Source organism: Thermobia domestica, chromosome 18 (assembly GCF_964235325.1).
Source record: "Thermobia domestica chromosome 18, izTheDome1.hap1.1, whole genome shotgun sequence".
NCBI classification, from domain to species: Eukaryota; Metazoa; Arthropoda; class Insecta; order Zygentoma; family Lepismatidae; genus Thermobia; species Thermobia domestica.
Window position 1 is genome coordinate 93737629 of NC_137471.1, and position 12897 is coordinate 93750525.

General features: G+C 36.6%; 1 protein-coding gene across 6 annotated transcripts in view; it reads left to right on the forward strand.

Moving 5' to 3' along the window:
* Positions 1–12897, forward strand: part of Mp (collagen XV/XVIII-type protein multiplexin) — a 1211252-nt gene that overhangs the window by 841215 nt on the left and 357140 nt on the right. For all 6 annotated transcript variants that reach the window (XR_014129286.1, XM_081746990.1, XM_081746991.1 and 3 more), the window contains exon 4: positions 4264–4335. Coding sequence is in view for 5 of the 6 variants with exons in the window: in XM_081746990.1 (XP_081603116.1) it covers positions 4264–4335 (72 nt within the window). In the remaining variant the exon portion in view is untranslated. The remainder of the gene's footprint in view (positions 1–4263; positions 4336–12897) is intronic.

Genomic DNA, 12897 nt, shown 5'->3' on the forward strand with positions numbered 1-12897 from the left:
GACATGTGGAACAATAACCAACAGTCGTTTCTAAAAAAATGTCCAAGTACTGATTGATTTATTTATACTACGCATTCTGATCCGCAACTTCCTTTCAGCCGAAAATATTCCTTTCAATACCATATATCTGTTTTATTCGATCTTCATACTCTAAAGCTAAGAATTATTGTTTTAGGGGCAAGAAGCACGTCGAATTATCGGATATGCTTTTTTATATAAAAAAAAAGAAAAAAAGAAAAAACTATAAATTTAAAATTGGAACGTGCTGTACATCTAAATAAGAGGCTAAAGAAGACATAACCATAGAATCAATTAATATTCAACTTCTAGTTTTGAGTATTCTTTTATGAAGAAAGGAGTAAAGAAATCTCCCAGACAAGCACCTTATATAGCAACAATTAGTACATAGTTTTACAAAAAAGGATTGTTGATATATTGAAGTTTAGCGTCCCTTTTGGCATCGAGACTGTATTCGACATGGACCTACAATTCAGTGAAGGATTTAAACCACCATAATGATTTCAAATTTTAATGATCTTCCACCGGTAATCGAACCCAAGACTACGTGCTCAAATGGCACACGCGCTAGCAACTAGACCAGTAGAGAAGGCTAAAAACTGGTTTCCTAAGTACGATAATCAATCGCTGTTAATATATTCACTCGTTTCAAAGTCACACCTCTGGTTAGACTGCAAAAAAATAAATAAGTATTTAGATAAATTTTAAAAACGACTTTTTGGTCATTTAACATGTCCAAAAATTGTCCTGAAGTGTTCTTTCAGTGAACAAAAAGTTTATAATGCATCCCAACAGTGGTTAATAGGAACTACTCTAAGAATGTTTAAAACGTACCTGTATTTCTGATGTTCCCAATACGAGTAGAAACGACTTGTAACAGTATAAATAGTTACGCATACAATGTCCTAACCTGGGGCATACGCAGCAGCGTGTTTTGGAGTTTTAATCTCCTTTTACAAGATATTATAGAAAAATAGTCATTATATACATATATATCATGTGCTCTGAAAATATATTAGATTGAGTGCTTGACCTGCCCCTTTGATAAAATTCTGCATGTGTCTGTCCCAACACTTGTTAAAAGTCGTTTCTGAGCCTGTATACTCACTGAACACATCAGAAGTTCATGTGCAGTACATTTTGAGAGCTCACTTGTAGCTGTGTGAATAATGTGTGCACCTATGGCACGGAGAACCAGGATCGGCTCCTTGCGGAAGGTCATGTGGTTTAAATCTTACGTTAAGCTATAGAATAACGCTCATATAGCTGCTGAAAGACGCTAAACACAAATCAAAATGAAACACATTTTGAATACTCTTACGGAAGTTACTATTAATCCCTGATAGGAAGCGTTCTAGTCATTTTTTGTTCCCTAACAGAACACTTCAGGACATTTTTGGAAACGTTGAACAATTACCAAAAAGTTGAATTTTTTTGAGAAATCTGTTCAAACTTGAATTTATTTTGTTGTGTAGCATTCTTGCTTTGCATTTAGTAGGGTCTGTGTTCGAAATTCACTATCTTCCATTTTAAATTGTATGCCGTGATGATACCTTTAATATGTAGACTTTTTCATTTTTTAAAAATATTTAATTGTTCGTTGTTTTAATATGAAATACTTCTCACAATTAACTGAAATTTTCTTGATATTTGCATAAGTAATAACTAGTAATAAATTTCCCAATTGATGAAAACATTACATTTCATTGATTTGAGCAAATTTTTATTATAAGTACAAACTCGATTTACTTAACGTTTCAACTCGAATTAATGCTAAACAATTTGTTCTATACATTGTCCACTAATTCTTGTTCTAAATAGCACTTTAGTAAAAAAAATTTTTAGCGAAAATTTCGAATTCCAAATCCCTCTTTGATGTCCAATAATTCGAAAACAAAGTACCAAAGATCTGCACAGGAAAATATTTTACATTGATACTACGTAAATTAAGGTCTATCTTTATGCCAAGTTTGGTGAAATTAAATCTTTAAGTTTTACGTCCCACAGTTATGCCGGTCAGGCTAAAGGAGCCTGTGAAGATGAGAAATGAATGAAATGGTGGAATGAAGAAAGTGGGAGGAAACGGGAGAACCCCGAGAAAACCCACACACACGGTATTTGTCCACCACAAAGTTCACTTGGCACGAACCCAGGACCCCATGCACCAGAGATGAACGCTCTACCACTGAGCCGCCGCGGCCCCAAGTTTGGTGAAGATCGGATGGGCTCTGTGTATACTTGATGTTTGAAAAACCAAATGAGGGACAAAAATGTTATCGACAATATTATTTGAAATATTTCTGGCTACAAATCTTCTTTGAAAACGTTTCTTAGGACTTTTACATTTTCTTTCGTTTGATGTAGCTAAATGATCGAAGTTTGGTGGAGCTTCTGAATAGGGATGGCCACATTTTCTGGAAAAACGGAAAACGAAAAATAGTTTTTTTCCGGAAACCGGAAAATTGGAAAGGGAGGACGGAAATTTTTACTTAAAACAAAAGACGGAAAATTTTACGGAAAAACGGATGATTTTCCGGAAACCGAAAAACGTAAAATTTTCCGAAAAACGAAAGACGAAAAAATTTCTAGAAAAGCGGAAGACAGAAAATTTTCCGGAGAAACTGAAAACGATGAAAGTTATTTTCGGAAACCGGAGAACTTTTTTTTTCTTTCGGAAATGGCCATCCCTACTTCTGACCAAGACTTTCGCGAACCCATCAAAATGTTTCCAAACTTTATAATGTATTCATTTGGTACATTTCTACACTATTATTTCGATGTAACAAATATACAATTAGCTATTACTGAGTAAATATAATCTTGCGAGTATATCGTTCTAGTTTTTTCATTTGTTCAAAGAAAAAGTCTATAGATCAGGGAATTTTGTCAAGACCAAAATAATTGCAGCCAATGATGGTAAGACGTTTTCGTTCGGGGCGGGGGGATCTGAATGGGTGGAGTCATATTGTCACTCACATTAAGATATCTGCAGTAATGGAAGAGGGAGAAAAATATGGTATAATACCAATTTCAATTAAGGGCAGTACAACTGCATTCGCGTTTTATTTTTTTTAATTTTGTAACAAGTCAAATTGATGGGACATGTTTATTTAGCAAAATACAAACAACTAAGAACAGTTCTTTTTTTTTTCTTGACACAGATAGTTATATACTTTTAAAGAAATGTTACGTTATATTAGAAAAAAAAAATTGGACCAAGTTGTCAGTTGCGATGCCTTCATTTAGGGAATTCCCTTGGGCATGGCCTTTTTTTCTGCTGTCTACCAATCCCCTTCGCCCCCTTCTACATGCTGAAGAACCAATGAGAGAGTGGCTCGCGGGTGCTTTAACTGCCTGCCAAAGACCTCGTGAATCGTCAGTCAGTGTGTGAGAATTCTGGGCGCTACACGGACACGCTCTCGCTTCAAGTCCGGTGGGTAATGTGGTGTGCTTGCGTCTTCGTGTCTCCGAAACGCGGGTATTTTTATCGATACGTGCATAACGTCTGTTCGGTATTTATAACGTGTACTGAAAGCTTATGTTTTTGATTGGTATGAAAACAAGATCTTCCACTGTACCTTCTTAAGATGTTGCTGTTCAACCATCAACTTCTTAATAGTCATCAGTGTCCAACCAGGAGTCCTCATAAATAAGAAACTTCAAAAAGCGGAACGGTCTGACTTCCTTTCATGTACGAAAACTAGTGGATTCAGACATACCTCGTTGGTATAACTGAATAAAAGCCTAAACCGAACTGTAACTGCCACCGTGGCGAATAAAAATCTAAACTGTATTGTAACTGCCACCGGACGGTCATCTGTAACCATTCACTAAATCCCAGAACTGTGCATCAAATACATTATCCGTAATGCATTACTGACCAACCCTTTCGTGTTGAATATTATGTATATCGTGTTACAATTAACATGTACGTTAAATAAATTAAACATGAAAACCAATTCAATAAACTACTAAAAAACTGTCAGGTATTGGTAACAAAAATAAAAATATAAAGTACATTATCGATGCAACAAATTAAAAATTTAAACAGTTTGTGACGTCAGACTGTTTCTGCGAGTGCGTATGAAAGATACACGTATAAAATATTTTATTTTCAGTGGAAAGTGACTCGACGTAACGCGGATTTATTTTCGCGTTACACACCGCCTTATCCCAATGCCAGTCTTCAGTGGTTTAGGTCTTTATGAACTTGTGTGGTCTTACCTATTTCTTATTGCTTTGAAGGGAACTTTGCAAGAACTCAAGTTATATGGAGATCCACATAAGGCTGAAGTACACTGCGAGAACATATTTCAGGTAAGTTTTAATCTTTATTTATCAATGTCATCTGTTTTATTGAAGCAACACTTTTTTTGTTATTTCTTTTCAGGACTCTATAAAAGTTTTAAAGAACCATATATTGTTATTCTATGCAAAAGTAAAGTAATCACTTCCTTATCTTTTAATATTATTTCTCCCGAAAAAAAAAATGAGATTACCGAATGAAACTGTCATCACGACATTGTTTACAATACTTATAAATTCAAGCCTTCACGAGGAATCGAACTCAAAATTATGCATACCGAAAGCAAGCACGGTAACAATTATTTACAATTGGTGCTTGCATGTATAACTTCGAGACTCGCAAAGTGTCACTCTCGTTTTCAATATGTATGGTCCTGGGTTCGATTTTTGATGTATTTGTGAATTACAAAATTATTCAATCGTCATTGTTTTGCGCCTACAGAGAAGGGTCCACCGGGTCCCAGCCCCTCTCCAAAATTTCTTTTCTTTTCTTTTCTTTTCTTTTCTTTTCTTTTTTCTTTTTTTCTTTTGAAATAATGTACTTGTTTTGTTTGCACCTGGGGCTCACTCAAGAGGGACTTGCTTTCTACTTTGAACCTCCCAACAAAAATTGCTGGGTGCGCGCCTGGGCATAGTCTCCCCAAGTTTTTCCGGCATGTAGCTAAACCAGAAAGGATCTTTGACTTTCCTTTCTCTTCCAGTACATATGCCCACAAATTTATTAGTTTGCTGTATAATGCAAACACAGGTTTTAAATGATTTTAACCCAAGCTAGTTACAGCACTATTGTTAGAGACTATGGAATACTTGCTCAAAAATTATCATTGAGATTTAATCCATTACTTACAGTGTTGAATCTTTGTTTGTTTCGTACAAGAGGAAGATGAAATTTCGAGGAAAAGAGATTTCAAAACTCGGGAGATGCCGGCGTCAGTATGGCTGTGTGGAAAATTTTCTTAATTCTTCTTTCCCTCGGAGGGGCACAGAGAGAGGACAAAGCCTCAATTTGTTCGATACCAAGCTATGAACTTGTGGTGAACAACTTGTATCAGTGGGTTCTTTTAAGGTTTCCCGTTTATTCACTCCTTTCATTCCACTATTCTTCCATTATTACTAGAAAGGAAATTATGAATGTTGGGTAGGATAAATTCGCATATATATATATATATATATATATATATATATAATATAGGGTCGGATCCAGGATTTTCTGAGGGGGTGCACCAAAACAACCAGTCTCACTGAAACTCTTCAAAGTGACATGTGACAATATTCTTTACATCTGACAACGCTGATATATAGAACGGAGTGGCTCATGGAAGAGCGCTCGCCTCTTGTGCGAAGGGTTCTTGGCTCGATTCCAAGTCATATGAGTGCGGTGAACGACATTGTGTTCTTGGGTTTTCTCGGGGTTCTCTCATTTTCTCACACATTCTCATTTCACCAATTCTGTCATCACTTTCATTAATCATCAGTCTCCTTTAGCCTAAAGGTCACACATACAGAACGTTAAACTATAAATTGCATTTCATTTCATTAGAATTAAAGATATTAATAAATTATACACTGTCGATCTCTATTATAAGTCACAGTCTTGATCCTGATAACCAGCGGTACTCATTCCTACCCTCCTGTGCACTTGGACGCAATCCCTTCCCCCAAAAAATAATAATGAATTTTTACACTGATTTGCGTGTCAAAAACTTAGAAGATAATTTGCTTGCTAGCCTGTACCCCCTTCTTTTTAAACAGAATCAGTCTACGGAGTATATCTGTTTACGCATCCTCCCACCACAATGTTATCTTTCAATCAAAAGACAATTCATTCTTTACTATGACAATTAATTATTAGCTCCCGGCGTAAGCATACGGAAGCTTTTAGGTTTACTCCGGGTGCATGTAGATATATGTGTGTATGTGGTACTTCCTCAGTATTCTTCAGTATTCCTCAGTAATTATTGGTCAGATTTGAATCAAATTTGTTGGGCAGGCTTCCCATGGTCTAAGGAATAAAGAGCGTTATATTTGGAGGTCGGCTTGGCCAGGGGGAGGATTAACTCAACTTGGTTCGTCTTGTATGTGATATTTTATTTCTCGATAACTACTGCCCGGATCTAAACGAAATTTGGTGAGTACGCAGGCCAGCGTCTGAGGAATAAAGATTGTTATATTTGAAGGCCGAGCGTGACCAGGGACAGGCTCGGCTCGGCAACAATGGCATTGTTCTACAGATTTGCACGCCGGAGATTCTGTGTTCGGTTCACCTTGCCTTGTTTTAGGGGCATTGCGGCTCAGTGATAGAGCGTTCACCTCTGATACGTGGGGTTCTTGATTCGATTCCAGTTCGCGGCAAGTAGTTTTGTGGTGGACAAATACCGGGTTGGTCGGTTTTCTCGGGGTTCTCCGTTTCCTCTCACTTTCTTCATTCAACCATTGCATTCATTTCTCATCATCACCGTCTCCTTTAGCCTAGCCGGCATATCCGATTGATGTAAAATTGAAAGATTTCATTTCATTTTCGCCTTATTTTAGAATGTTAATCATGTTAAGTTCTTCACAGTTACCATTCTTAAAAGCATTATTTTTATGGAATTAAATTCAATTGTAGCATTTGCGATGAAAAATTGTCTCCTCAAACACTTAATAGGGAGTGGCATGTGTTCACTAAATGAATCACGTGCACCCTAAAATCCGCCTGTGTTCACTCCTGCTACTGTCAAGCCGCATCCAATAAAGCGTACTTCTTGGCATAAAAGCGAGTTAATAAAACAATGCAAGAGTTCTTATTGCAAATCATGAAGTCTACAGCTTCGATTTACTGTCATTTTGATTGATATTTACTGAAAAAATCTATAAAACTCTCAGGGGGACTTTGTTTTAATGACTACGAAAACTTACGAAAGTAATTGAGAAGGCTCAGGCAACAACTCAAGTTGAAGGTGGTAGGTCATGTGCTTCAGGTGCGGTGTTAGAAAACACTCCGTGAGAACGCATGTGCTGCATTAAAAAAGAGTCAGGTCTTGACAAAAATATTTTATATTTAAATTATAGAGAGTTTCAGGTACAAAATTTATTATTATTATCGTTATATTTAATGTACTAATCTCAGAGGCTTCTTTTTGTATTGAGGTAAAGTTTTACACCGAATTCTGTGTTAAGTGCTTACACCTTATAACAAGTAGTAGTGACATATGTTCATTACGTAAAGGAATTCAGTTAGAATATTGAAAGTAACTAAATGATATGCAACCAACTCTGTGTTTACGTACAGTGGGTTGCATACTACTAAGGGACAATACCTCTATAGTAACCCTATGAGAATACATGGAGGAAGTGTATCTTCGGATCAACTGGATGGATCAGCTCCATCAACAAACTTGATTCCTAACTTTTGAATCTCTACCCAGGCCCGTATCCAGGGGGGGGTCTAGGGGGGCCCGGCCCCCCTAAATTTTTGCTGGCCCCCTAAAAGTTTTACAGTAGGCTTGCAAAAGAACTATAATATGGTGATGAACTATCATATGATTGGATCGGGCCCCCCCTAAGTTTTTGGGCTGGCTACGGGCCTGTCTCTACCCTCTCCAAAACTGACCAAGTAGTTATTGAGATATTTTGTATCTAGAGCAGACAGACGCATGGATAAACATGGTCTGACATGAAGTCAGATAATAATAAAAGACAGACATAGTAAATATACAGGGTGTTAATGAACTAAACCGACAACCTGTAAGAGGTGATTCCTCACGTCAAAATAAGATAAAAAGTTCATGTGGACCTGTGGGGAAAAATGCATAGTTTCAGAGATGTCTAAAATCGCGAAAAAAAAAGTCAAATTTCAAGAGGCCCTATTTCGAATTCGAGAAACTGTGGATGATGGTCCTTATCAGAATAAATGAAGTCATGCATACGCAGTCCAAAAATGCACATTTCATTAATGTTCAATGGGTGTACAGAGAATTCCTTTCAAGATTAAATTTTCAGACATACCATCAACCGAATTTTGAGATTTCTCTGACTTTATGATTGGTCCAAAGTAGGTAAATGATAAGACTTGATAGCAGGGAATACGGAATCCTTTGGCACGATTTTGGAAATGTTAAAGATCGTCAGCAGGACGGTATCCTATACTCGGGAAAACGCATGTTGCGATGTTTTCTTTCACGTTATAAGTAAAGAAAACGTGAAATATACCATAAAGAAATACATCGTATCATACGTTATTCTGAACACTAAAAAACATAGAGATGCTTGTTCCTAACACTTCCGACTTCCCTCCGAAGCATTGAATGTTCATTGTTGTCAAGGCTTATCTCCTGCCTGCTTTGCACCCTCCTTGACATCAAGATATATCTGAAAACTCTATTGAGAGCATATCTGAGAACTACATCCTGTAGGGAATACTCTGTACACCTATTGAAAATTGATGAAATGATAATGATCCACTTTTGGATTGTGTATGCGTGGCTTCCTTTACACTGATAAGGACCACCATCTTCAGTTTCTGGAATTCGAAATAGGGCCTGTTGAAATTTATCTTTTTTGCGATTTTGGACAGGCCTAGCTCTGAAATATGCACTTTTCGCCATAGGTCCATAAGAACTTTTTCTCTTAATTTGATGTGAGGAATCACCTCTTACAGTTTGTCGGTATAGTTCATTAACTCCCTGTATAAAGAAGTTTTAGTAAAGCAAACTCCTTACAAATAGTTGCTGCCACTTAAAGTTCACAAAGGTAAATTTATTTTATTTCAAGCCTGAAAATTAATCTGATCTTGCCCACGTTTTATTTACCATAGGGTAGGTGTCTAAGTTCCATATCCAAGGTTCCCGAGACTGAGTAAGTTGTAGTCAGTGGAGCGCGTGAACTGAAAGCATTTTTTTAATCTGGTACAAACACTTCTGATGTTAATCTATATTCAACCAGCAATAATACCCTTCATGTCCAAATGGCTACGATCATGCTTTCTGTGAACGGTCCATGGTTCGATCTACGCTTGGAGTGTGTCCTTCAGACAACTGAAGGAGTCGTTCGAGTTCTAATTTAAGTATTAGGTCCAGTCTCATGAAGCCTCAGTACTAAAATAAATAAATAGCAAATAAATAAATAACGTTAAAATCCAATCAACCAATCAAAGGAACAATAGTGCGATCTTTCGCACAAAGGGGTTGGAGTCTGAATAACATTGCACTCGTCTTGTAACAAATGTTACGCTCAGGGGCGTCATTTAGGGAGGAGAGTGGTCAACTTCTTCCCTGAGTTTGAGGAACACATACTTTTTAATAAATTGTATACTAATATACCCTTACTAATGAAAAACGCGAATATCGTTTTTCAATGGACAATCTTGCAATTTCCCTCCCCTCACTGCCAGAATCTAAAGTGACGCTACTGGCTACGCTTTGCCTTTCCGTTCGCGCTTCTTATATAAAACCAAAAAATCATATGAACCAAATATACATTTGATTCTTGTTGAAAACGAAGCAAATTTACCCTTCCAGATTTCTTCGTCTTAAATCTTTCAGTATGCTTATTTAAGTAGTATTTAAGTAATAGAGTAATAGAGTACAAATTCTTACCAGTTCAGGTTTCAAATTTTTTTCTCAGACTTAAACTTATTTATAAGAACAGATGGTGATTAATTACTTCGTAAATTATAGATCTTCAAATAGAATCTTTTTTGTGAAAAAATGTATACGGATGCTAGTAATACTCATGTTATTATGTTCTATGACGAATTTTTGGATGCTCTGGTAAATTTTTACCGTGATCTAATTTAGGGGATGTAATAATTTTGTTTTCAACGCTACATTATTCTACCAATGAGAAATATATCACACATTAATGCTCGTGGTGAGTAGTACGTACAGACGTATTAAGTGACACCAATATCATACGTGTCTGTTAGTATAGAGAATCTTTAGATAATACTGCAAAATTTTACTTCGATTTATTAAGTTTGCACTCATTTCGAGCTGTGTGGCTCATTCGATGTTTAGTACAGCGCTTAGATTTTGTAAAACATATCCTATCATACTATTAGCACCGTTCAAATGACTTGCTTATCATGTAACGGATACAATTTAATCCAATCCAAAACAGTTTTTAATACACTAGCCGAAACTGTGCTTTGCATGGGTTTCTGAAGTCCCCAGGTCCAGGTTACAAGTCGGGAAGAGAGTTGGTTTAGTTCCACGATTTAGACACTGAATTGTCGGTTGGTTGTAAATATTCGCGCTTTTATTTATTTATTTATATTTTAAGTGAACACGGAAATAATTTATTATACGCCTGCGACTTTATGCAACCCACCATTCATAACTTCCTTTCTGGTTGCATAACATATTGACTACAAACACACAAACATTATCTAGAATTATGTACGTATGTGGTAAAATTTCTATTGCAGACTTCTAGGGCCTGTGGTAGGTACGGAGTAGTGTACGTTTTGAATAGAAATCCATATTCGGAAACATACCGTTTGATTCCTGCATGGAAAACAAAATCTAAGCAAGCCTGATTCACTTCTGCATTGAAAAAAGCAAGTAGTGCAACCGTGCGAAGGAAATCACCTATCGTTACGTGTCTAGTATTCCTCCTGACTGCCAGTGTATACTATATGAGTTTATTCGTGCATTAAGTGCTTGCAAGTCAGAGTGGAAGATTCAGTAACAAATGTAGGTTCAACACAGTGGTACACCACCATAATTTGGACATGCTCTCCCTGATAATCAAAATCAATGTTTCGGGCAGATAGATAGATCGAAGTTAGCTCGTAGTTTAGCGGCCTGCATGCTCCCCCAATTTAACTTTTTTTTCTATAGGACTACATGAAAAGTTAATTTACGAACCTCCATTGAGTCAGAGGAAGATCTTGCATTGTGATGGCCGGAGCAGAAGCTATTTAATAAACACAATAGATGTTCGAGCACGTATACCGAAATATACGGTACCCAGTGGACTCGGACGCAATTCAAGAAATTGTCAACATGCACAAATATGTTTCATTAGCATTAACAGTACTACGCTTCCCCCCCCCTCAACAAACACACGTGGTTATCACACTTGCTTTGCCGTTGTTTATCGTGTAGCATGCAAATTATACATGTATATTTCTGGACATGGGTTCTTATTTACAATGTACTCTACTTCATACCCACTAGAAGCCTAAGAAATCTACAGTATGATTTTTCTATCATCTAGTACAATATATACAATATAAATTCAGGATTTTCTCCGAAATTACTCTTAACGGGTTTTTTCCTTCATCTCTAACCCGGAGATTTGCGCCTGTCTATAAGCGATTTGCAAAACTGGATCGTTAACAATCTTTTCAAGTATCCGTTCCAATTTTATTTTCTTTCTAAGTAAGTGTAAAATTGAAAGCAAAATTAAGGTTGGAATATACCTTCAACACTTTGAAACTACTACACAGAATGAAGGTGTAAGATTTAGCAAGACATCCAGAGCTAGGCTATTGGCAGCGCGATATTTGATTTTTTTTCTTTTCTTTTTCTTTTTCTTTTCCTCTCTGGATCAAAAGATTCATTATATATCAGTCAAAAATTTTCTTGTAAGCCTTATATCTGGAAAACTACATATAGTGTAGCAAAACCCAAACTATCATTTAACTCACTTGTCAGTATGATGTGCTTATTCTGTAAAAAAATACGAACTCGATTTAGGGGCCGTTCAAAAATTTTGTCTCCTAATCCAAAACTGCATCAAAAGATCGAATATATTTCAATCAAAAATTTTATTATAGGCCTTATATCTGGAGAACTACATATAGTGTAGCCAAATCCAAACAACAATAAATCAGGCAATAGGAAATACTTCCAGAGAAATCATTGCACGAGTTACTTCGGTTGTCCCCATACCCTCAGACAAGAAGTGAGAAAACTCAAAAGCTTGCGATATAGACTCGAAAATGATACTTCATTCTATACTCCATACATTTAGGACTAAAAAGGGATGCATCTACATCACTTACTACAAAATAAAAAAAACCACCTAGAACACAGCCGTACATAAGATTTCAAGGAGTTTGGTTTACTACAACTCCTTTAAATATTTACCCTGCCCAGAGGTACACACCCACCGGGAATGATTCCACCGGGTTCACCCCTTCCAAATTTCGTAACTAGACAAACATTCGTTAACTTTTTAAAATAGAAGATACATGCTTTAACAAAGAAATGATTGATGTAGCTAGATTTCACTTGTACTCTTTCTTTTCTTATAAAAACAATTTAGTTCTATAATTGTTTTTGATAATATAGATGACAGTAATTAAATACTTATCGTTTTTTTCGAGTGTTGAAAAACGACAGTTTAATACTATTTTAAACGTAGCATCTTGTAGTATTGGACTCCCCTTCTCCCCCACACACACCAACAATTTTTTCAGCGTGTGCCTGACCCTGTCCGTCCATCCGGTAGACAAAAAATGTTTTTGCCTATTCACACGGGAAAATAAAAATCTCAAGAGCTACTTGGTGGATCACCAATCAATTTTTGCCAGCATGAAGAGGATCAGATATTAAGAATCGAGGCCGTTGATGGGGGCGGAATTCA